This window comes from Astatotilapia calliptera, chromosome 18, assembly GCF_964374335.1.
Source record: "Astatotilapia calliptera chromosome 18, fAstCal68.1, whole genome shotgun sequence".
In the NCBI taxonomy this organism is placed as follows: domain Eukaryota; kingdom Metazoa; phylum Chordata; class Actinopteri; order Cichliformes; family Cichlidae; genus Astatotilapia; species Astatotilapia calliptera.
Window position 1 is genome coordinate 11849446 of NC_137439.1, and position 25387 is coordinate 11874832.

Genomic DNA, 25387 nt, shown 5'->3' on the forward strand with positions numbered 1-25387 from the left:
TTGACCAGTTTCCATAGATTTCTCTCATTAGTCAGTTGTCTGTTTTGATTAAGGACATTAAGAACTTTTTAATTGGCTCCTTTAAATCACTTAGTTCATGGGTTATTTTCTCTGAGAGTGAAACAAAAAGCGGAAAACATTGGGTAGCTGGTCAGTGAAGTTCTATGCAATCTAATACATGATTTCTACTGGAGTACAGGCTTTTCCAGCGAGTGTAAACTCACAAATGCTCAAGTTCAGCTGGACATTAAGTAATCCCAAATAACAGACTTAGTGGTTTAATGGCATTATGAGCCATACAGAGAGAACCATGGACATACTCCAGGGAAGGCTTCCATTAGTTTAATCCTTTGCCCTGACAGCACCCTCAGCTGGCAGAGCAGTTAGGAGTTGGCCACAGCTCACGTCCATCCATAAAAGTTCCTTCTGCTAGGAGAAGGGCCTAATAATAAATAAAGAAAATGTTTGAATAGTTCAATTTAATAGTAATGTATGCATAGACTAGACTACAGAATTATTACAGAGTATTTGCTCTTATGGAAAGCCCCAAAAGATGAATTTCCTTAATTTTTGTGGGAACAACAAACTATCCAAGACACAGAACAACGCAAAGTGTAAACAGAACCCAAGACAACTGCTGGAATGGCTGTTTTACTTTAAGAAGGGATTTTTTTTCTTAAAAAGAAAGGAAAGTCTTTTTTTATGCCGTCCGATATAAATTAGTTCTCACAAATACGCTACTGTCTAATTCTAATCATCAAAGTCTATAGGTTGATGGTATTGAGATTAATTATGAGTTGAGTAACGGTTTGAGCAGGCGATATAATTTGCAATAATGAGTAGTGCTCATTATTTCTCTTCCATTCAGGTCCTGAACCCTGTGAAAATCATTATGTGGGGGAAATCAGAATGAAGGGGCGCTCTTTAAACCCAAACCCTCCAGGTCTCATTTGCTAATAAAATTCACAGAGGTCACCACCGCAGAAAAGAACGGCGGCCGCTTTGGAAATGTCAATGAAGACAGGGCTATTCTCACTGTCTGCTACCAATCAAAAATGCTCTCGCTGTGAGGGTTAGGCTGTTAATGTGAACAGCCGTGGCCTCCACTCAATTTTCCAGAACTTTCCCTGTGTCCTTTGAAACATGAAAGGAGCCTGATAAAATAACAGAATAAGTTTGGGCTCTCCATATGAAGACCTGGCAGGTCTCTTTGACGGAGTCAAACCGATTCACCCAGAATCATCCATCATGCGGAACACGTTTCAGCCCCGTCACTTTAGTCAGGTGGAACAACTGACCCTTATTATGTTCCCTGGCAGCATCTTTTGTTGCTGCATGCCAATCAAAAATAATTCTTAATGGCTTAATATATCGTCTTAAAATGCAGTACACGCTCGATTGCCAATCCATTCCAGGAAATGGGTCATGTAATGGGCCCCATTTGCCTGTTACAAACCCATTCCACAACAGAAACTTTACACATGACTCGCCTATAATTAGCCTTAATTGTTCACGTTATGATCACTTAGGATACAGAAAAGATACATGTAAATATGTCCTCCATCATGATTTCTTAACCTTGTTCATCCAAATCGGTAATTTGCTGAGACCACAAGACACTTCTTCACCCCACAAACATGCTAAATTGAAAATGCTAGTCTCTCATGCCTGGGAATTAATTCACAAATTGATCAGACTTTCTGCTCTGTTCCCTAATCATAATGGCGCTTCTCCTTAAGCTTAACCTAACCTTGCCATTGGTGGTGTGCAAGGTGTGATTTTCACACATAGTTGCGAAAGGCTCAAAAGCAACTGGCTTATGTTCACAATATGATGCCCCTCCCTTCACAACAGCAAATCCCATCTTTTGCTGATGTGATTTAAATTCTGATTAAATTTCTGATGCCCTTCAGTCAGCGGGTGTTCTCACTGCTCATAATTTAAGTGCTTAGCCTTTTTCCCCCCCTCTTTCATTTGGACAGCACATTCGGCACAACAACCAACACTTGTTTTCCAGGTAAGACGGAGGGTCAGTTCATTACCTCCTTATTGCAATGTGATCAGGAAGGTGAAGACTTTGCCATTTAAAAACATCTGCCTTTATCTATATGCAATAGGCAAACTCTTCCGTGTTTAAGAGTAAGCTGTATTGCTTGAAATTGTCACCCTGTGAAGCACCTCATTCTGCCAATCCTTCGCCATTGTCCAGGTGTCATTATCAACCAAGGATGTGCTATCAAAATAAAGACCCTGTGCAACAGTGAGACAAATTTTTTTTTTTAATTTTTCTCCGCAACATATTTAGAGCAGATGTTAAGAATAACACAATAAGTCATTTAGCTGGAGCTCCATGTGCAATTGTTCCTAGTAGAATACAAAAACCCTAATTAATCTCAGTTAGAGGCCCTTCTTTCTCTTCCTCTTGCTATTATTCCCCAGAACGAGTCTCAGGGGAGAAACAGAGCAGCAGCCTAGTACTGGCAGCATCCAGGACACCAGCGGAGAAGACACAGTCTCGAACTAGCTAAGATTTACAAACCCCACCCCCCCACAAAAAAAAAAAACAAAAAACAAAAAAAAAACAAAAAAAAAAACAAAAAAAAAAAACAGCTTAATAGAATCTGGACATCCTACCAGAAACTTCCACAGCTTCAGTCATTCCTCCCAGAGAGGGGGGAAAAAAAAAAAAAAAAAAAAAAAAAAAAAAAAATCACAAGTGTCTTTTATTCAAGTGCAACTATTGTCTTTAAAGATTCTGTTCAAGCCAATTCAAGCCCAAATATGACCGAAGTGTATCCAATTCTCCAAAGCTGAATGAGAACTCTGTGAGATTATTTTATTTATGTATTTATTTTTAATTGCTCAGGACAGATGAGGCTTATTGTAATAGCAGGGCAGACTGTGGCAGTTGTGACGGGGGTTCAGCCACTGGCCTTGGGAGAGGAACACACTGAGGATTGCCCAAGCAGACATACAGAGCCTCAAAACTGGGCTGAACCATACTAAAAGGAGCCAAGGCATGCAATCAGAGCTGCATGGTGGGATAAACAAGGCGTCTCTCCATCCAGACATAGCAATTAGGTAAGGCGCAGACCATCATAAACAACCAAGAGTTTAAAGCAATGCTTGTCTCTTCTTAAGTAACCAGAGAGGGTTTTTTTTTCTTGTTGCATTTCATTTCACTTTTCAGTTGTGGTACTTATTTACATGCAGGCATGGAAATGGGCCAGTTTGGTCTTTGATTGCAGTAAGAGGAAGGAGAGTCCACAGCAGGCTGACATCAAACTCTGCTGCGTGCTTCTCTTGAGTAAGGTCTAAACACTAAACCACAGTGCCTCAGCACCTTCATCACAATGTCTCCTATTGATTCTTTAGTACAAATTTTTGCAGGCACATAATTGAAGAGTGTGCAGCTTTTAGTTCTGAGTGTTATTAACCTCTGTTAAAAAAAAATAATCAAAAAACAACTCATTTTAATATCAAGCTATTTTAGTGACATTCACAGTTACAGCTACAAATGTGGTAGTTCATACAGGACAACAAAACCATATAATGCTAAAGGGCATCTGTTTTATGCTTCAGGTACAAAATGTAGCTTGAATTTTTGGATTAACAATCTGTGCACAGCAGCTATGACAAAATATTGTTTGTGCTGTCAGCGTTAATCTCGTTAAAATGACATTAACGTCATAACCACATTAACACGACAAATCTCCGTCAACACGCTAGCGCGGTTAGCTTGCCGACACGCGGGGAGATCCGTGCTAACTCGCTAACAGATTTGCCGCATTAATGCGGTTATGGCGTTAACGTCATTGTAATGAGATTAACGCTGACAGCACTAATATATTTTCCTTTTGTTTCCATTTCTTTCCCTCTTAGATTACCACTGGATATCACTAATATTTTAACTTTTGATACTGGCTGATGAACAAGTCCAATGTTTGACCCCCCCAAAAAACAAACTGCAGTACACTATAAAATAAAAAAATGACAACCTGACAATCCAGTGAATGAAAAATTAAATATTAATTTCAAGTCTAATGTGGGCAATGAAACAATAATATTAAAAATGACAGAGGACAGTGTCACTGGAGTTTAAACCTCAAAAGAAATCAATTTTCTTGGAAAACTAAAGTAAACCAGAAGCAGTTAAGCATCATTTAAATCATGCATCGGTAGTGGCAACACCTCTGATTGGACCATTTGTGGTTACCAACAAATTTTAAAAAGGTACCGAGGTAGTAACGCCTTCGGTTCTCTGCTACTTCAATTCCATTTCCATCTTGGCACACCAGGTAGGATAACAATCTTCTCTCTGAGCATGATATGGTCGTTTTGTGAAGATTCATAAGTGCAAGTTGAGAGTAAGGCAGCAATCAGAGGTGAGATAGCTTTTCCACCAGTGTGGCTTTCACCTAAATGCATTTTTACCCATCAACCCCCACTCTAGTAGCCGTAAAACAATTTCATCTGTCAAGCACACTACATTTCCCATCCCTTCCAATGTGGTCAAAGAGGAGAGATTACAATTTTGCGCAGCAGGTTGAGTGCTCACACTGTGAAATGGAGAAAGAGCTGCAACCTGTTAATTAGGCCCAGTTCAAGATGCATAGATAGAAAACAAGCCTGTCTGAAGTGTACTCAGACTAGGAGGCACAATCAGGGACACCGCTTAACCAGACATGGGATTTTAATCAGGTATGTTAAATTTAGATCATGTGCGAGGTGTTAATTTGTAGGTCAAGGCTTTCACTGTAACCTTTGCCCAGCCTCCACGTGTCACGACATTAATCAATTTCGATGGAAAAAAGGAGAGACTTCCCTTCTTTGGAAAGTAATTTCTCTGGGGCAGTTCAGCACACAGCATCCTGATATACACACAAACAGGTCTGGGCACTGGCTGCTTAAAATTAGTGAGGACCTGCTAATTAATTCCCCTTCTGTCACTGGGGGGCCCAGTGCAATCTATCTGTGATGCAGCCTTTGTGAGATCAGGTGTCAGATAGGAGGAGGAAAACAATATCCATTAGTTTGCAATGCTACCTTTGTTAGAAGATGAAAAAAGAAAGAAAGAAAGAAAGCATCATTCCATTAGTCTAACTCTTTAGGTGCCTTCTGCTCAGTGGCAGTGATATGTCTGCATTTCAAATCAAATGAAAAGCGATCAATGGAACATTAAAGAGACAAATTGTGTGCAGACACAAAACGCAGGGAAAGCATTTTAATGAACTTCAATATGTTGCCGACAGATAGAATTCTTCAATTAACATGGATCAGAGTGCGCTGATATCAAATGTTGCTTTTGTTTTAGTTCATGTGCCTGTCCCAAAGATTCTGTGTATCAGATACTGTTGTGGAAACAAGACGCATCAACATCCCACATCAATAAAACTTAAGGGCATGATGTGGGAATACGAGTGAGGAATGCTGAACTATTGTTTTCTCTTCAAATGCTTACAAAATTAAAGAGTAGTACCTGCTCACATACACCAACCAGCCACTACATTAAAACCGCTAACAGGCGATGTGATCGTTTTGTTATAATGCAGGGCTTTGTTTGGAAACCTTGGATTCTGGCATTCATGATGTTTGTCGCTTTGAGACGAAATCATCCATCGAAACACTGTTGCAGACGAGCACCCCTCATAAGACAGTGGGCGCTCTCCACCCCAACACTACATTGCATAAAATTGCCACGGGTACTTGGCAAAAGGACTGAACAGGCCATGCAAAAGTTGAGGGATGCTTTGACACGACGTGTAGCTACATTTACAAGTTATGCTTTAGGTTACATAGGTTATACCTTAAGGTTTCAGTAGGATTTGCAGTTCTGATGTACCTTTTTAATAAACAAGTATAAATCCCGTGTAAGCCCCCAAACTCCCCCTGGAGACTCTGCCCCACTGCCCAGGTCACGAAGACTGCTACTGAAATAAAACTGGGTCAAATGGGCAACCTATCACAACGAAGTATTCTCAGTATGATGACAGAATAATTTCTTTCCTTCACTGAGCTAGGAGCCAGGTCCTTACCTGAGGGCATCCATGGATCTGATGGAGACTTCTCTCTGGTATTGACCTGCTCCCAGTCGAGGTCATCATCTCGGCCTTGGCTGTATCCACATACTGCCAGTGGCTTCTCAAAAGTACAATCGCCTGTGACAAAAGAAAGAAATTTATATGGTTATTCAAGTTTTCCATTAACTTCCTGCTCAAATGAATGAATGTATAAATTAAAGTCGCCTATTTTTTGTCAGCGGTATTCATAATGTAATATGCCAGACAATGAGATGCATTTAAGTGAGACAGAGTGAAGGATTGCTGTTGTAGGCGAGGCACAACATACATTACCATCATTAGCAACACGGCAGTCCAATTTCACAATGACAAGTATGAAGTGTCCAAACTCCATCATCGTTAGGCATTATGTTTCCAAACTACACCACCATCAGGGATAAATTGATTTATTTTCCTTGCCGACCGCAGAACTTTGCTGTTCATGCGCTCTTACTCCACAAAGCCACTCTAATCCTTTTTACAAGCTGCTTGCAAAATGACAGCAAGCAACCATTAGGGCCAGGCTTCACCCGGGCTTGGCGTGTGATTGATGAATACAAATACCCCTTTATTCCTTGCACCTTAAAGGCCACACAAAGAAGTGAGAGTTGAGCTGCCTCCCTCCAAAAGTGCTTTTCAACCCACTCATGAATCTACAAAAAAAAAGAAAAAAAAAAAGCCTAAACAATATTTGGCTGGAAAGAGTCAAAAACGTGAACTGGAAAGACTATTTTAAAACCACGTTTCGTCATTTTCAGAGACAGCAAAGAAATTACACAGCGCCGCTTCAGATGATTACATTAGGTCTCTGTTGATAACAGATGTACAGCACATTATATACCGCTCCTTGCCAGAAATGAATCCAAATGGCAAATCTGAGAATGTTTGCTGGCACACTGTTAATAAGTTTCTAAACACGGATTACATACAAATTTTATTGCCTCTGGGAATGTCCTTTGAGCCAGAATCTATGCTAGGCCAAAACCAATATCTCATCTCTTACAAGCTCCCTCTGACATTCTGCTGCATAAAGGCTACGAGCTGGGGCTTTTGTTTTCCCATTTATTTCTCTGGTGACATTTACAGTACATGTGCAAATGAGTGGCCAAATGAGGAGAACACAGGATAATTAATACCTAGCTCCACAGGGCAACAGCTGATGATATATTTGTTGCTTTGTCTGTTTTTATGAGGGGGCGGACATAGAAAAGGAAGAGACTGCCAAAGTATCACAGGTAATAAAAAAAATAAAAATTGTTGAGGCATTTTGAGAGCTTGCCCAGAAATTCATTCCCTTGTTAATGAGAGACACAGGCCTTATTTAAGGTACCGGTTCACTAGGATGTACCGCTGTGGTGAGACTGGAGAAAGAAATCTAGCAGACCTAATCATCTGCTTTACAAGAGCTGAACCAGGAAACCTCAAGCCAACTGTGTTGGATCTGCTGCAAGCATGATTTGCAAATGCCTGACACAAATGGGCTAGTGTTGAGAAACATTGCGTTTGCCTGGGTAAATTATGAGATACAAGCTTTTTAAACCCAATTTTTATGGTTTTAATTCGATTTCACGTATGAATCTATACCCAAGGTTTTATGTCAACGTGACCACTGAACAAGAGTTACAGATATAACTACGGTTCTATGAATTGTGGATGTTACAAGGATAGCAAGACTTGCTTACAAGGACTTTGGAGAGACATTAGCATTTTACAAAGTTTGAGAGCAGCTAAGACATAACAGTCAAGACAGTCAGATATGATAAAGAAAACTAACTAAATACTGTTCATGAGTTAAAACATCAAACCAGAATTAAGCTAAGGTTATTTGAATTTTACAGGAAGGCAACAAGTCCAGGAGATATTACTATTTTGGTCTGTTTAAACTAGATATGTAGCCAAGTGGGCGGCTGTTTGCTAAGAATGAAGTGAATGATATGACCATAGTTTACTCTGACAAGTTTGTTGTTGAATGTGAAGTCACAGACCAATTTAGCTTTAAAAACAATATTCTGATGCAAATGAATTTCATCTTAAGCTTTAGAATTTGCTCCTCAAACATTAGTCATGCATTCAATAAGCAAACAGCAGGTACGTCTCTCAAAAGATGGAACACAGTGACAAAATAGAAGACTGTTCACACAGGGATGTTTGTGAAGCAGAGCCACTAATGTTACTCACAATACCTTTGCTTGCCCTGATGACAGGACGGACCAAAAGTAAGTATGGTTGAACATGTTGACGTTCATGTACTGTTACCGTGCATGATTGGATTAGCTTCATTCTGCTGCGATTGCTTATTTTGCTGTCAGAATGTTCTGAAATAATAAGAATAAAAAAAACAAACAAACAAAAAACAGCTTAATTTGTGATTTTACACTCCTGTATTTTCTCTACAGTGTGTAAAGCCTGTAAAACCTGTACTTATAATTGTTCTGACCTGTAACCCTTTGCCAACACATTATGTGATTAGTGGCTTTTGAATATTGATCCCAAGTCTTGCCTCAAAAAGAAAACTGATAAATCATAAGCTATTTAAATTTCATCCAAAAAGAAAAAGTTACTGCTCATGAATGATAATTTAGACCTTAGAGGGTTTTACTGTGAAGCATCAGTAACAGGTGGCTGAAAACTTCAATGACTAGCTGAGAATCTTGGTGAGCAATACTAAAAATCATTATCGGTACGCTCTTAAGCAAAGCTATTAACATGCATCGGCTCACTTAAAGCTGTTCAGTAACTGATAAAAAGCTGTGGTCGTCCACGACCAGCGACACTGCAAAACTCTAGGCGTACGCAGGCGGTGCTGGAAAAGAGAATGTACTCCATTGCTCACTCAACTTGCACTCTAAATAAATAAAAATGCCTGCGTTGCCAAGATGTAACTTGGAGAACATAACATGATTAACATGATTCTTTGGCTTCAGCGTCACAGGGACTGGCTCCGTTCCATCAATATTTTGACTCGATAGTTCCAAGATCCTTCACTTTGTGCCACCCACCTTCTTCTCACAGCATGATGGAGCTCAAACAAATCAAAGAGGTGGCTTTTATTGGTGTTTGATATTCAAATCGATGGCGCTGACGAGGAGAAAAATATATTCCGAGTCAGTGGGAGAGGAGCGAGGATTTCGAACACTGAAGAAGAAAAAGGCCATTTAAAAGAAGATAAAGTAGAAACCCATTTCTAATTTAATTCTAATGGGTTTATTTTATTTTTTTGTAAATGCCACTGTGTTTAATAATAAATCAGCAGAACTGGGAGGGGGCTGTCTGAAACTTCATCTTCTTCAAAAGACATCATTAACAGCTCCATTAATGATTCTCATGTTGCCCATTTAATTTGAATAACAAAGCCATTAAAAACCCTAAACATCCAGTGCCATACATTTGCAGGTGGATGAAATAAACCATGAGCATAAATACAACTTATATCTATAACACCACTTCACACAAGGATGGTAATCTGTCATTTTTAGCAGCATGTGACATAAGAAGTTTATACAATAACAATTAAAATGACTATAGTTTAAGAATAAATTACAAATATAATGGTAAATAATAATGTAAAGGGGTGATACAGTCTCCCTGCAGCCATGTTTCCTGATTAACGGTATCTGGATTTGATATTTGAAAAGAGCGAGTGGAAATAACCTACACTGCTTTCTCATTGACAATTTCAAGGTGTCATTAGGACAGGGTAACAGGGTGTGGAACAAGCAATGAATCAATGTTAATTGTTTTAATTGCTGCACAAGCCAATTGGTATCATATTCAGTATTGGGAAGTCTCCTATAATGCCTACAAGTTGTTATTGACATGCTGTGAGACTGTTCTTTGCTGATGTGAACATTAAAGCATCTCGTCTTTACATGGCTTCCTTGAATATGTGGCTTGACCACTGTTGATGCCATAAATAAATAATAAAAAAAATAAAAATCACAGAGCACATGTTGAATGTCATCAATACAAGCAAGTGCTTCTGAGTCAACATATTGTAACACATTCATGCAGATGAATGCATCAGTCAATAGCATCATAATAGTTCTTCTCTCTGTAGGAGGTTTATATTGCTGCCAGTGTGTGGCACAACCCCCATATAATCAGCCTCGACAGCTGCTGAAACAGATATCCCAACGAGAGGCTGCCAACTCTCTGAAGGAGATTTAACTTTCAATAAAAGCGTCTATGAGGTGTGCGTAGTCTGGGAGTACAGATGAATGTGCTCCACCCTGTCAACATTCCCCTTTCAAGAGAAGCAGGCAGCTTGAAGCTAAAAAAGGTGGCCCTAGATATGTCATGAAACAATTTATTCCTGAGTGAGAACACACAATAGTCTTTATATTCTCACGCAGAGTGCATTTCAAAGAAATCTATCCATCTTTTCCTGGACTGAGCCAGAGGCCAGAATCAATACCTCAACCCCTCAATGCTAGAGCCAATTTCTCCTAAAGATTTTCAAGTCAGACTTAAAAGGCCTTTTGTTAGTGCACCTGTAACAAAAGTAAACTTTCAGCATTAAAAGCTCTGTGTGTGTATGGAAGTTTAGTACTGTACTGAAGCACTATGCGCACATTGCTGTGATTGCAGGCGAAGGAGTGTGGGAGGGTCTGCGAGGGTGATAATGCAATACTGAGACAGTACATCTGTGGTAAAGCATTAAATACTTGCAAAAATATATACATTTTTTGAATACAGCTCCACAGTGAGATTGTACACGGCATTCTTGTGTTATGCTACATGTGTTTGTGTGCAAGATCAAAACTCTTTAGTCTGTTTATTCTGATTGGACTGTCTTTATTACTTGGCATCAAATTCTGGGAGGCTAATATGATTGTGACAGATGATCCCAGTCTCAGACTTCGTAAATATTCTTAATAATCTATTACCTTCAACAATTATTATGCATCCAAGCTTTGTTTAATTGTATAAAAAGTGGTGATTTTCTAGGCTTCTGAATGTCAGATTGTTGCTTGGTAAGCCAAGAGTGTCCTTGTCCTAAGGCACAGGTGTCGAACTCCAGGCCTCGAGGGCCGGTGTCCTGCAGGTTTTAGATGAGTCCTTGATCCACCGCACCTGATTTAAATGGCTAAATTACCTTCTCAACATGTCTTGAAGTTCTCCAGAGGCCTGGTAATGAGCTAATCATTTGTTTCAGGTGTGCTGATCCAGGGTGAGATCTAAAACTTGCAGGACACCGGCCCTCGAGGCCTGGAGTTCGACACTCCTGTCCTAAGGCGACTGATAGAACTCTGTAAGAAAACTGAGAATTGTTCCTTTAAAGTTAGTTTTGTGGATTTTACTTCTGTTTGTTAAGTTTTTAGCAGGACTGTATATTAACAAATTTCTGCTCTGCAATCTTGACTTGTATATACCATGTTGCAAAGCAAGCACATTGCCAATTGTGCCATTATGATCTAATTCATCAAACACAATATCCTCCCAGAGAGGATAGCGACCCCTTTTCCAGCAACACCACCGGTCCAGTCCCAGTGGCAGATATCATTGCCGCAAGACCTTCTTAGCCCCTCTGCCAATTCTGCAATTACCAGCTTTCCAACCTGTTCTGTCATGCCAGGAAATCACAGGTCTGCCCTTCGCCCCAATCTGCCTGAATGTCTGCACTTGTTTTAACAAACATCTTGTCTGCTGGCATCCCCGCAGACTGAAACCAGAAGGCAATCTTGGGTAATTTAAAACCAATGTCGACTATCTTCCTCCAACGCGGCCAGTTTAGAGCTTCAGAATCCTGCTGCTAAACCCCTTAGAGACTGATAGGCCTTTTCACTCTGGCCCTATTTCACTTATCTATTGGCAGCTCCTGCCAAGTTCTATCTCTGCGCTGAATTGCATGTATATATACACACTATCTGTTTGGGGACTTTGAACTGTGGGAAGGGATTTAGACAATCAATCTCAATATCATTATCAATCACGTCTCGCTGTTCACCACATTGATTTGGGGGGGAAATAAAGAAGTTTGAGTGTAGATTTTCCACTGATAATCTGCCCAAAGAAGCCAATGTGCTTGTCAGCGATGTTTTGCAAAACAAAACCGACAACCCACATCTACTGCAAACGAACAAAACTTTCTGTTTTTCGTTGTCCTGATTAAGACAAGCTATGAACATTTTACTTTGAAAATACCATTCAGAAATTCATTATTTAAAAATAAATCTTTGGCACTATGTTTAGTTCAAAAGGCTCTCGTTATAAAAACTTCTTTGGCTTCTCTGCATATTTTTTCCCTCCTTGTCAACCAAATATCAACTTGATGAATGTGCTTTACATCAGGGGTACAACATAGTTCCTGATCAAATCCACCCTTGTGTGCAGATAGATGTACATTGAAGATGACAGGCAGCCTTCTCCTTAGATATGCTAAATTTTGACAGATGATTTTCAAGCTGCATGCCAGCACAGGGCTTGACGTTCCCTTCCACTGCGCCTGTCAAGAACTTCCAGTAAATGACTTCAAATCCATCTCCATTCTGTAAAACCTGCCAGGCACCAATTAAGATGAATATGGATTCTAACTCAGAGACATGGCAGATCCTTATTGTCATTTTCCCCTAAGTAATAAAAATGAGGACTTCAGGTCTGTCTGCATGGAAGTACCCTGTGGTGATAACACCAAACATTATGCCTTTTTTCTTCCCTAAATTGAAATCTGAATCACAGATACCAGAAGTTTTAAGGGAGGCTAAGGTTAACTTAAGTTAAGAGATAGCAGAAAAGCCCACAAATATTTAGTATCAGATTCAATCAATTCTGGAAGAAGACAAGTACCTGCTGCGCGTGGCATTTATTTTACACCGAGTGTGGCTTCATTCCAACTCCGACAACAAGTTAACAATGGCTTCTCTTCCAATTGTTCCCAGCATCCTCATTTTTGCTTCCAAAACAGAGAGAACTACAGTCTGTCTCAGTGCCTCAGCCCTCCTGAGAGAGAGTGAGAAATAGGCTTTTTCCTATCCTGCTTAATGCCTGTTGATGCACTGAATGAGAGGGGGAAATAGGCTTGTTTGGCTCCCTATTTTCTGGTGTTCAACATGCTCCCTGAAATGATACGGTGACAGAGCATAAAAGGCGCTTTATTAAAACCACTGTTTATATTTGTTGCGCTGGTTCAAACCACAGAGGAGAAGCAGCATCGTGGGTGATGAGAAGCTGTGAAAAATGCTAAGACTTTATTTCGCAGATATCGTGGATTTAAAAAAAGGAAACAAAGAAACATGCTGCTCTGTCTGAATGCTTTGCCCATTGTCGATGTGTATCCGCTGCTGCAGACTTGTGAAGAAGGTTTAAAGTGGAATTAACCCTCTGCATTGATTCACCACACGGTTTTGGCTCAGTACTGTAAGACTGGAAATTAAAACTTCCTCCAGCTTGGTTTCACATTTGATCCAGGTGTGATGGACCACTGGTCTGAGCTTCAATCAATGGGGATAGTATAGGAGGTAAATTCTCCTTGGTTTACAGCAAAAAAAAAAGAGGCCCTTCGGAGGAGAAAAGGAATAAAATCCTAGTCTGTGTTCAGTGTTAAAAACCCCTTGGCTCGCTGCAATATCCCACAGTGGATGACCCTTTACACCGAACCCCTTCAATCCTCCCAAAACCTACTAAGTCAACAAACCTTTGAATTCTGCCTGAATAGTGCAACAAAGAGGATGAAATGCTAATGTCAGTATCAGTAGCTTTCCCCTGTTCTCACAGAGTTTCCCTGAGTCTAATTTGTCAAACATGCAAGTAACAATGCCAGAAATTAGCCCAAAGGGAAATTTCCTCCAGAGGAGAGAATGATTAAGTTTGATCATGGAATAAACAAGAACATTAACATGCTTTGTTAGTTTTCCAGAACTGGAACAAATGCTTGTTTTTATGTGTAGAGGAGGGAATAATTCAAGGTTGAATGTCAAAGAATTAGGAAATCACTAAAGCTAATTAGAAAATGTAGAAGAATAAAAGAAAGGTTGAATCAATCCCTCTTGAGAAGGAGGGAAAATCTAGGCCACGAGGCAACGCTTGTGCATTCAGGCAGACTTATCAGCTTGATGAAATATCATTGCTTTGCTCTGCGTCGTGACATATCGTCAATCACGCCATACGCAGCGCGTTTAATCCCTCGCTGCACAACCACGTCATGCTCCGAACCCCTGATTAGCATGTACGCAGGCGGCGCACAGGTGGAAAGCTGATGCCTGCCCAGGTGAAAGGTTACGGCGAGGATCTGAGCTCTGCCTTGACAGGTGTGGCTGAGGAGATTTAAATCCCAGAGGGAGCTTTTTCAAAGTGCCATCTTAGGGTTTTCACTCACAGACTTCAAACACATTCGGACCCTTTGTCTCTCTACTGAAGCCCCATAAATCAGGCACCTGAAAGGAAAGACTCACGGTCCAGCTTAATCCTCTTGGGTCAAGGAGGGAGCCAATATCAGGCCAGCTTTCAAAGCATCCACCTTGTTCTTGTTGTGCTTGGCAACAGGAGGGCTTACATTCTAGTTAGTGTGGATCTCAAAACAAGTGGGAGGAAACACGTCTTACTCTGTTTAACTACAGTCTGAGTTCTTACAGACATGACATTTAAAACAATGCAGATAATTAGACGAATAGAGATCACCAACAGCAGTTACCATGACATTTCTCTCCTATATGAAAAACCTATATGATGCACCTGAATTTATCCTGGGAGCCTAAAGCCATTTCTGTAAATGACAGTACAGCTGGTTTCCACTGTGTGAAAATGCTGCCCATGATCACAATGATATTGGCAGTAAGATTGTTTCAAAAAAAAGGCACCAAGTCAAAGATAATCACAGAAGCCGAAAGTTGTAGCCAAATGCAGCGAAGCCTCGTTAAATGTGTTTGATTTCATTCATGCCAGGTCCCATAATTTCATCATGGACTGTTTCACTTTAAATTCAGCTCAGGTTATCTGCCAAAATATTACAAAATTTATGTAATTTGCTGTTCATAACTTGTATAAATCATATTTATGTACGATCGCATGAGGCTGGTAATATACCATGACCAATCCACTTAAAGAAATAGTCATTGTGTAAACAATAACGGTGGAAAGGAGCTGAGTGTAAGAGGAAAAGATCAATACTACATACATCTCCTGCATATGAAGCTGCAACAAGAAACCAAATAGCTTAGCTTAACATGAAAACTGGGAATAGAGAGAACAACCTACTATGGACGCACTGTATTGATTAGTAACTTTAGAAGTGGCAGGTGCATTTTGTTTCCTTGGACAGAGCCGTTTTACGCCAAGATAACTGTCTACTGGGAGTAGCATCATTTTCCATTATGTTGGTCTTCTCATCCAACTACTGTTAACAAGATAACAAAGCCTCTATGCAGTGAGCAACAGAATAAAGTATTTTCAGCTGGTTTGTTATCAGTTCAGACAGTCAAGTGGTATGAATAAGTCAAGGAAACAAAGGAATTCCCCCAGTCTCATTAATATTATTAATTTTTAAATCCAATTATTGTATGACTGCTCATGACCTATTTTCTGATTTAAGTGTCCTATCAAAACCTCGCACATCACAGAGCGTAGAGCAGCCTTTAATGTTTTAGATGAATCTTGAGCTCCTGCAGAGTGTTCCTTTGGGAGGGTTTGGTCTTCCAATCTTGACCGCCCTCTGTCTTGTACCATTCAGGAGAATATTACAATTTAGCGACCACACCATGAATGACTGCGAGCATTAGATGTTAAGAGTACAGAAACGTCTCAGACACAGCACCGCTCGTCATGTTGCTTGGCAGTATTTTTCATTAACAGTGAGAAAAATGTTCCTATAAAGTGCACGTTCCACAAAATAATGGTAGCATAACTTAAATAAAATATAATTTATCAAATTGAATTTAAAATTTAAAAAAGAAAAATAAATAAATTTGGAGAACAAAGCAGAAACCACAGTTATATTCAGTAATTCTGCTTCAAGCCAAGGCCCACAGAACCATGCTAGTCTTTAACCACGTCCACTTACATCTGCCGTCAAAACCACTACAATTAATTCGATTTAAACAAAAAACCCATATTTAAGAAAAAGGGGTCAAATTAGTCCACATCACAACAGGAATACTGGGCTAAGTACAAATGAGTTACGATTTCTTTTTTAAAGTGTCAAGTGTCTTAACTGTGTGATGCTTTGATTGCCATAATCACTGAAAGTGCTTCCTGAGGAGCACTTAACAGGCCAGAATTGATAGAAAGAAAAAGTCTAAAGGGAACATACTGTACATACTATAAAAAAAATAGTTTGATGACGTGTATTTAAGAGCTAAATCACTGAGCCATTTGGAAATAAGCAGACAGACCTGTGAAAGAAAGTCAAAAAAAAAAAAAAAAGGGGGGGGGGGGGGGGAGAGAAAAAAACTAGTACACATGTGTAGCAAGTTGGGTGAGATATTCATAAAATGTTGAGGTTTTTGGGGGGATTTTTTTGTACATTTTTTTTGGACCTAGGACAGCAGAATACAGTAGACTGAGGGGTAAAGTTACCAAGCAACAGCAGTACATACACTAGCAAAAAACAAAAAACAGAAGTTTCATTTCATTTACACAGCTATTTTAATCAAACAAAAAGTATCATACATAAGAATGACCTTATTTACATTAGCAGACAAACTAGCTTGTGCATGCCCATGATTAATAAGGATCTCGTAATGCACAACATACTCTGAATGACTTGACATTCATTGCAGGAGTTCAGTGTCAGCTTAAAGTCTGACCCATATGCTATGAAACTTTAAATCTTCTAACACTGCCATGGCAACTGCGGTACAAATCAGTATTAGAGAGCTGTGTTGTTTTTTGCTTTAAATTATACATCCATTAACACTAAAAACCCAGACAGAACAGCAAGTAAGAAATTATAATGCAACATTATTTATTATGCATCAACATAAATTTTAACTTGGGATGCACTTGTGGTGAAATTCTGGGCCAATAACAGTGTTAACAATAACTCATACATCATCCCAGCACCAATGGCAGTTGTTTAAGAGTGTTTATAAAGTATCTGTTGTTATTTATTCCTCTGTTTTTGTTTTCCCAAACACCAATGAAAAATTCTTTATGAATAAAAAGCTTGATGTCAGCTTATAATCTATTTTTGAGATAAATGAACCAAAAAATGATGACACTACACGTGTACGACGACTTAACATGTTAACAAAGCAAATATTGGCTTCTATCAACGTTCAGCATTCCTAATTATTATTTTTTCAACATTGAATTTTAGTGATAGTTTTGTGAGTAATAGCTTTCATCTAACATTACCACCACTGGCAAGTGGACAGTGACACACATGATGGGCTTATAGGTTAAAAAAAAAAATAAAATAAAAAAAAATAAATCACACTACCAAGCTGCTGAACATGTCAAGGCTACCGTATTTCCCGGACTACAAAGCGCACCTAAATATTAGCCGCACAAGCTAAAATCAGGGGAAAATCCTGTTTTGTACATACATTAGCCGCACCTGACCAAAAGCCGCAGGTGTTTCAATGTTGACTTATCATATGTAAGAGAATATACACAAAGGGAATTGTCAGGAAAGAGATGGCTGTTTGGAGACATCACTTTTATTAATATTTTGAAAAACAAGTTATGGGTACATATTTGCACATGTAGTACATAACAGCAGAGGAGGAGCCAGACATTTGAAACACCCGGGGCTTAGCCCTAAAGGGTAGTATGCATGTGGGATTTTTTTTTTTTTTTTGAGGGGGGGGGGGGGGTGTAGAAATGACTGAAAGATTAATAGGCTCTGTTTTGAGTTTTGTTCAAAAAAGAATGACTTCATATAGGGAAATATATATATCACACATGCAGGACACCTTAAACTAGTTTTTTAATTGAGCAGCAAGACAGAACGAAGTCGGGGCTGTATCAAGACACAGGGACTAAACCCCAATTCAACCAGACCCAGAACTGATCCAGAATTAAAACAGGACTACAACAGTTCAAAAGCAGGATTACTGAGGACTTAACCAAGACATAACCACAATCAGAACTAGATGATAGTAGCACTAAAAATCATCATAGACCTGCACTACACTTATTTATTTAATTCTACCAAAGCACAATATTTAGATTGAGAAAAGTTTATATAATTATTTAGCCTTGTTGTGCAAACAAGCCTGCAGAACTTAATAAATATAGAATTTGAAAAATAGCAAACCTAAAAAGAAACACTAGGTACGAGATACATGAGTACCTATGATACGGTGATACTTTTAGTAAGCAACCATTTGACTAACATGTGTGTCTCAAAAATAGCATTTGTTCGGCTTTTCATTTCGCCATTTGTTGATTCACTTGAAGAGCAAGTAACGTAATATTGGTCAAGTGATCAGTTTCATATCAATCTTTCGTGATGCACCGTCATATTTACATTATTTGTACGGTACGAATGATTTGCTTTGGTACCTGCTCAAACTTAAGCTCTCCTTAGTATGGCTGGCTCCGTCTCTCCAACAGCGCACTCACGGGCAGCAGCTGCCCCGCCCCTCGCTCAGTCGCTTAGTGCCTGAGCTTGGATCATACCAATATCAGGGGGGGGATTCACGCACAGTCGTAAATTCCCACAGTGTGCACTGTGTGCTTCGAATATTGTGTGTACTTTTTGTTTTATACAGTTGTCAGCCAGGCATCTAACTATGAAAAAATTACACTCCAAAATACCCCGGGCTTCTGACAAAACAACCCGGGCTTAAGCCCCGTAAGCCACCCCCACGCTCCGCCCCTGCATAACAGTAGCCTACAGCACACCAGAAAAATAGATTCGGACTACCTTTTAGGCTCAGGTGCAGTGACACGGCTTTAACAAGAAGAAAAGTCAGTCATTCACCACCATCTTTCTCTTCTTCCTGCGCACTAAAACCACCAAAGTCCTCTTCTCCAGTGTCGGATACAAACAGGCTCAGGATGGCTTCGTCATCCACTCTTCTTCTCTCCTTCGTTGTCACTTTCAAAACCAAAGAAATCCTCATTGTCAGTGTCAGAGTCGAACACCCTCAGAAGGGCCGTGGCGGTGTCCTCCTCTCCATCATGCAGCAGTCCAGCCCTTCAAAATCCGTTGGTGATCGTGGATGTTTTCACACTTTTCCACGCTGTCAGAATCCACCGGTGGAGTTGGGCATAACTTGCTTTTTGGGCATAACTTGCAAGTTTATCGCCGCTCATCATCCACGCCTCCCGCTGAATGCGTAGCGCTACTTTGAAGTTTGTTTTTCGCGCTACTTCGTACGGCACTACGTTGCCTGGCGGACGGACATGTGACTAACATACCACTCTTGAACCCCGATCCTTCCGCCAGGCAACGTAGTGCCGTACAACAGCGGAACACACAAAACAAATCGTCTTACGATATGACAAAAATCACGGACAATCCATAGAAAAGCCGCACCTGACTAAAAGCCGCAGGGTTCAAAGCTTGTGCAAAAAGTAGCGGCTTATAGCCCGACATTTACGGTAATCGTTTTGTTATACTGTATTAATACTGGCTGAAAACAGAGGTTTTAACCACCAGCCACTCAAAAACACTGATTTATTATGGGTAAAAATAATGACAACAATGCTGTAGATGCAGATAGTTACCTGCACTGATCGATTGCGAGCAAAAGCAGAAACACCTTGTTTACCATGCCAAATAATTGATCATGTCTGATCATGAGCCTTTTCCTTTCTTGCACTAGCTTGGAGACAAGCAAAAAAATAAAAGGATTGCTGTCCTGTTATCTAGTGAAGTTATGAAGACGTACATACCCGGCTTTTTTTTTTTTTTTGGGGGGGGGGGGGGGGGGGAGTTCATGAATCTGTTGCACCTGCTTCTGTTTAATAAAGTAAAATACATCAGGTAAATGTGAGTGCACACTGCACAGCGTCTTATTTTCAGTTAGTTATTTATACCTCTTACCAGCAGCAGAGCACTTTATTTTCAGTTGTTTAAGTGAACTTTGAAAAACTGAAGTTTAACATGTTTTATTTTTTTTACAGAATGAATTCAGTAATTAGAAACCTGTAGCAACTCTAAACTTGGACTAGAAGCAAATGACTTCATAATACATCAGCTGGCATTGACACTTGAACATTAAAGGCATTTTTAAGTAGGTAAATCAAACTTTAACCATTGTCAAATAAATATGCTAAAACTGTTTGACTAAGAAGTCGTAGGAACGGACTTTTCTTGGCAGTACCTCGAGGCTGCTCCTTCATAAAAACAGTGGCATCTGTCAATCTGTCAGTCTGATTCCTCAGGTCTTTCCCAAAAAAAACAAAAAAAAAAACAAAACAAAACAAAAAAAAAAACCTACATTATTTATGGCCAGAAAGGTCATGATACTCTCGGTACTCTTACATTTGAGGAAAACGTCTCATCCAGTCAGACATCACTTTGAGCCGTCTGCTCTGCTTGACCATCCCACAGGCCTTTCGACCTATATCAGTTTGGCTAGAGGAGCTAAATCAATCATAAAAACAAGGAGAGCTGCCAAAGCTTCTTTCACACCCCAACACTGCAGCACTCACTGCCATGTTTAGGCTATTTTGACATGGTTTCAGAAATGCCACGGAAATCAAGAGGGACAATATCCAAATGCTGCAGGGCTTGTAGCTGTCAGGGGTTTAAGCATGAGAAGATCAACAAACGAAGAGAGACAGAGCATTAAAAAAAAAATAAAAAAAGACAGGAGATTAAACATTTAACACTAAAATCAAAAACTAATGAAACGTCTTCATGACTCATCTATGCCGAATACAAGAACAACCAGAGAAGTTTCATTTTATGTGACATTAGTCACATCATGTACCTTATCACAACAATTCCAACACCAGGTTCAGTCACGTTTACAATTGCTGCCAATTCAAAATAGAAAGAGAATATCCATCTGATAGAATTTCACTGTACAAATGAAATGGTAAATGGTCTGCATTTGTATAGCGCTTTTCTAGTCCCTAAGGACCCCAAAGCGCTTCACACTACATTCAGTCATTCACCCATTCACACTCACATTCACACACTGGCGATGGCAAGCTACTAAATTAAAAAGCAATACACACAAAACAACATCCAGGCAATGTAAGATTAGTGTGGGAGAGTGAGAATGAACAGAGGATGGATCATTTGAAGGTGGGGGAGGTGCTCCATCTCAACAAAAAGCTGCTGGCTTAAGGGTTGATGAGGGAGCAGGTCTTACAGGATAGTTCTTAAAAATCAAATATGCAAAATTTTCTATCTGGCTGGCATGCTTGGACTAGACCGTTTTTGGTGCATCTTCCATAGTTCTGATGAGAATGCCTGTAGAGAGGTGTTGCTTGAGGTGATTGAAATACACAAAAATAAATAAATAAAAATCACATTTGAAACCCAGCAGCAATGGTGCTTTCTGGAAACAATGACCTTTTCTGTGAGCAGTTTCATGAAGAAATATATTTTTGAAAAATGGTGTTCATACCTCCAGTGGAGTTCCCTATAGCCTATACGACACTAAAAAGCTGCATCTGTAGCAAAGCATCTGATTTTCTCAAATAACTAAATAAGTAACTCTGCAAATCTGTAGCCAATCCAGAAGGTTCTTAAGCAAGGTTTCCATAGCTGGGTATCAAACAGGGTTGGTAGCCAGAAACATACCAACATATTTAAGCACCATGAAAGACATTCACCCTAGAAGTGAAAAAAAAATAAAAATCCTATTATATGTACACATGAAGGCTGGAACGTATTTAAAACGAATACTGAAAGCATGACACAAACATCAATGTTGCAGTAGAAATTTATGATCAGGACATGTTACCCGAATCTCACCTGTGGTAAATATGATTTTTGATCAGTCATATTTTTTTCTAAAGTGTGCTGAACCATGCTCGGGAAGTTGACAAAAGAACAGAACAGTACATTCGAAGGACTATAAAACCCACTGATTTTCACCCATAGGACATATGGGTGAAAATCAGTGGGTTTTAGAGGAGTTGTTGTTGTTGTATGTAACTTGATGTAATTTGTAAGTCATCCGGATTGCTGTTTTAAAGCCTGATAGGGCCAGTAACAATGTGGCTGATATGCATCCCCAAAAAGGTACAGAACTTGGAGATGATGGTGATGCTGACTTTTTATAGCTATAACTGTATATTCATGAAATTTAAAGATAAGAGAATAGGTTTTACATCTGTTTTTCTGTGTATAAAACTTAAGAAATGATCCTTTAATAATGATTTTGTTGCCTCAGATGGAGATTGGAAGAAAACCACGGCGTTATTTAACATCTGTGAATATTTAAACTAACCAGGAAGCTTTTAATTTAACCTTGTGTACCCCGCTTCCATATGGCAGGAGGAATCTGAGAAAGTACACTTGTGATTATACAAAATATGGTCAGCAAACGTTGCACTGGATATTACTCCAACACCCAGATGTTTAGGCAGGAAACCGACAACCAATTTTACACATGACCATCTGTAGTGCTGACCCGACACTACAGTAAAAAAGAAAAAGAGGAAAAGAAAATCTGTGCAGGCTTGAAAGCCTCTGAATTTGCCTCTCCAGCAATTAAAGCTGTTCTTACTCCAAACATGGATCCTGCAAGGAACGAAGACTGGAATCTAACTCTGCCACTTGGGATAAACCATATGCATACAAATAAAAAAACAAAAAACAAAGAATGCACAAAACGCTAACTTACCCGACAGATTAGGAAGTTTGCAAACTCACTCAAACTTCGAAATGACAAATCTGAATATGATGATAACATATTCAGAGAAACATTTGCTCCTTGAAAGGAAAAGATGAACATTCGGCAGCATTTCCGAAAATGTGCGTGCATAAATGTATTATCCATCCTGTGCATAAAATTTACAAGCTGTGCCTCGTTTTGACATTCACAAGCTTAATTTTCTAATGATTAAGGTGAGAAGTTGCAAAGTAAGCGGTAAATTTACTACTGGAGCAATTTTGCGGATTGTGCCTCGGGCTTCAGCGCTTAATGAATTAGATGTGTGAAACTTTTCAAGAGGCATCTTCCATTTCACACACACTTTTCATTAACCTGTAGTTCATTCATTATTGCAGTGGGTGTGGAGCAAAGTAGCAGCCACAGATATAATTGTGTTATCGAGGTTGTAGGGCTGTGGCTAATTACTGACTGAGAACACAACATAGGCGCTTCAGACATCAGTCTGATGGAACAAACCACAATGGCTTGTGACAAGAGCCGTCTTCCCTGAAATTTCAGGAGAAGACATGATAGCACAGCAATTCATGACTCATAACTGAATCACATCATCTCCATAGCATGGAAGATGACAGAGGGACACAGAAATAAGTCAACAAGTTTTCCATTGCTCGACTGAGAGACCAGATCTGACAGCAAATGGCTAAAACGGGAAGAATGTTTTACAACAAGTCAAAATTAAGCAGTATTTTAATCACCGTGTTCTACGAGTCCAAAGCAGTTTGTTGTGGTTATGCTGGTGCCGCAACACAGCGGTTAACACTCGCATGCATGAAGTGACCTGGCTGTGGGCCACAGAGCTTTTATGGTCTTATTTGAGCCAAGCTGTTTACTCAAGCCTTTGATACTCTGCAACTGGGTCTTGTCATCAGCACGGTGTTTCCATAAACCCGCAGTGCCTGTCCACAAACTGAAGAGTTTATAGCACTATGTATGTAGTCAGTAATGTAAAGAAGATCATCTCAAGTGAGTAACATCTTTGTTCCATGGTTCGAACGGCTTAAAAATGCCTCGCTAAACTACAAGAGTCTACCCCATCTACTCCCAATTCCAAAATTCACAAAACACAATGATCTGCTGCCAAAGTTGCCCAAAGGTCCAGTATCATTGAAGATGACAATAATGCTATATAGAGCTATTTAAAACTACGTTTCTTAGTACCTCTGTGTTGACAACATATGGGCCTGTAGGGAATTATACACAGGGGACTCCAAATAATCACGTTATTTTATTATGACTTTTTTAATGTTTATTACAGTAATAACTATTTAATTACATGTATAATGTCCTGAATGAATATAACTTTGTTTTTGGAAAACAAAGCAAGCATGTGATCAAAAACCTTTCACTTGATATTTATTAGAAAACTTAAATGAATGAAAAAAAAAATGCTACAAATGTACCACAAAAGTAAAAAGAAAATTAATTTTACTCAGAATTATGTCAAGTTTATTCAAATGGGGTTCAATAGGGCCAGTAACAAAAAGCTGCACTTTGCATTTAATTTCACTGCATCACAAACTTCTCAAGTATGTTTTAAAAGACCAAAGAAGACAAAGTGAATATACAGAAAATAAAATACTCTTGCTTTAAAAGTAAACACTGTCCAGGGAGTGAACTGCCTTGATGGAGGTTTGTGCTCTTGGAGCACTTTTTGTTTTTGTCTGCTTTTTTTTTTTTTTTTATTCAAAAGGGCACATATCTATGCAGCTGGGGAACGCTTAAAATATATAAATATCCAAGCAAAATCCAAGAAAAAGAAACAAAAACGTGTTTGCTTGTAAAGTTTTGTTGGCTGTATCTTTCCAAATTGACTGTTATATTAATATCCTAAATTACCCATTTGCAGACAAACACAACGACATTTCCACTTGACCAGGTTAGGAAGATAATATAGAGTTAAATTAAGTCATTAGGTAGAATATACTTTTTATGCCTAAAACAAACAAACAAAAACAGCACAAAGAAATAATGCAAGGGACTCAATAGTCTTCAGCAGGGTACAGAACAAAAGACCCAAGTGTCAGTGTGATACAGTAAAACAATCATTTTTCCAGCCTCATTCTGTCCAATCTGTGCTCAAGGAGTCCTTAAATTGTATTCAATTCTTCCTAGCCCTCTATTTTAAAAAACTACATTCAAAAACATGAAGAGAGCTTATCCTGCAGCTCAGAGGAAGCCGTCTGTCACCTGGCCTCCCTTATCTTCTGGCCAACACAATGTCTGACTCATTTCGGTTCTGCAACTCCACATTTGGAGCTTGTGAAAAGCACTTTCTACGAGACGTCCGCAGCAGCATATTTCCTCACAATCAAAGCTTCACAAAAGAAAGAAAAGGAGAGCGCAGACGCTGTAGAGTTATCCTCATGAATCTCTGGCAAGGTTTTTTTTTTTTTTTCCCTCCCCTTTATCATCCTGTTGACAGCTTTTCTGATTCCTATAAAACCCATCCTACACTCGTGTCTGTCTTTCATTGAATTGGCTGGAGATATCTTCTCTACTGGCTGACCTTGAGAAACTGTTTTGAGCAAATTTCACAAATTTCAAGAGTGAAGCATTCAAATATTTTTAAACATGAGAGATACGTAG

The 25387-nt window shown here is 39.4% G+C and overlaps 1 protein-coding gene across 4 annotated transcripts in view; it reads right to left on the reverse strand.

Moving 5' to 3' along the window:
* Positions 1-25387, reverse strand: part of LOC113011062 (protein tyrosine phosphatase receptor type M) — a 161067-nt gene that overhangs the window by 115323 nt on the left and 20357 nt on the right. For all 4 annotated transcript variants that reach the window (XM_080293327.1, XM_080293329.1, XM_080293328.1 and 1 more), the window contains exon 2: positions 6036-6158. In XM_080293327.1, coding sequence (XP_080149453.1) covers positions 6036-6158 — 123 coding nt within the window. The remainder of the gene's footprint in view (positions 1-6035; positions 6159-25387) is intronic.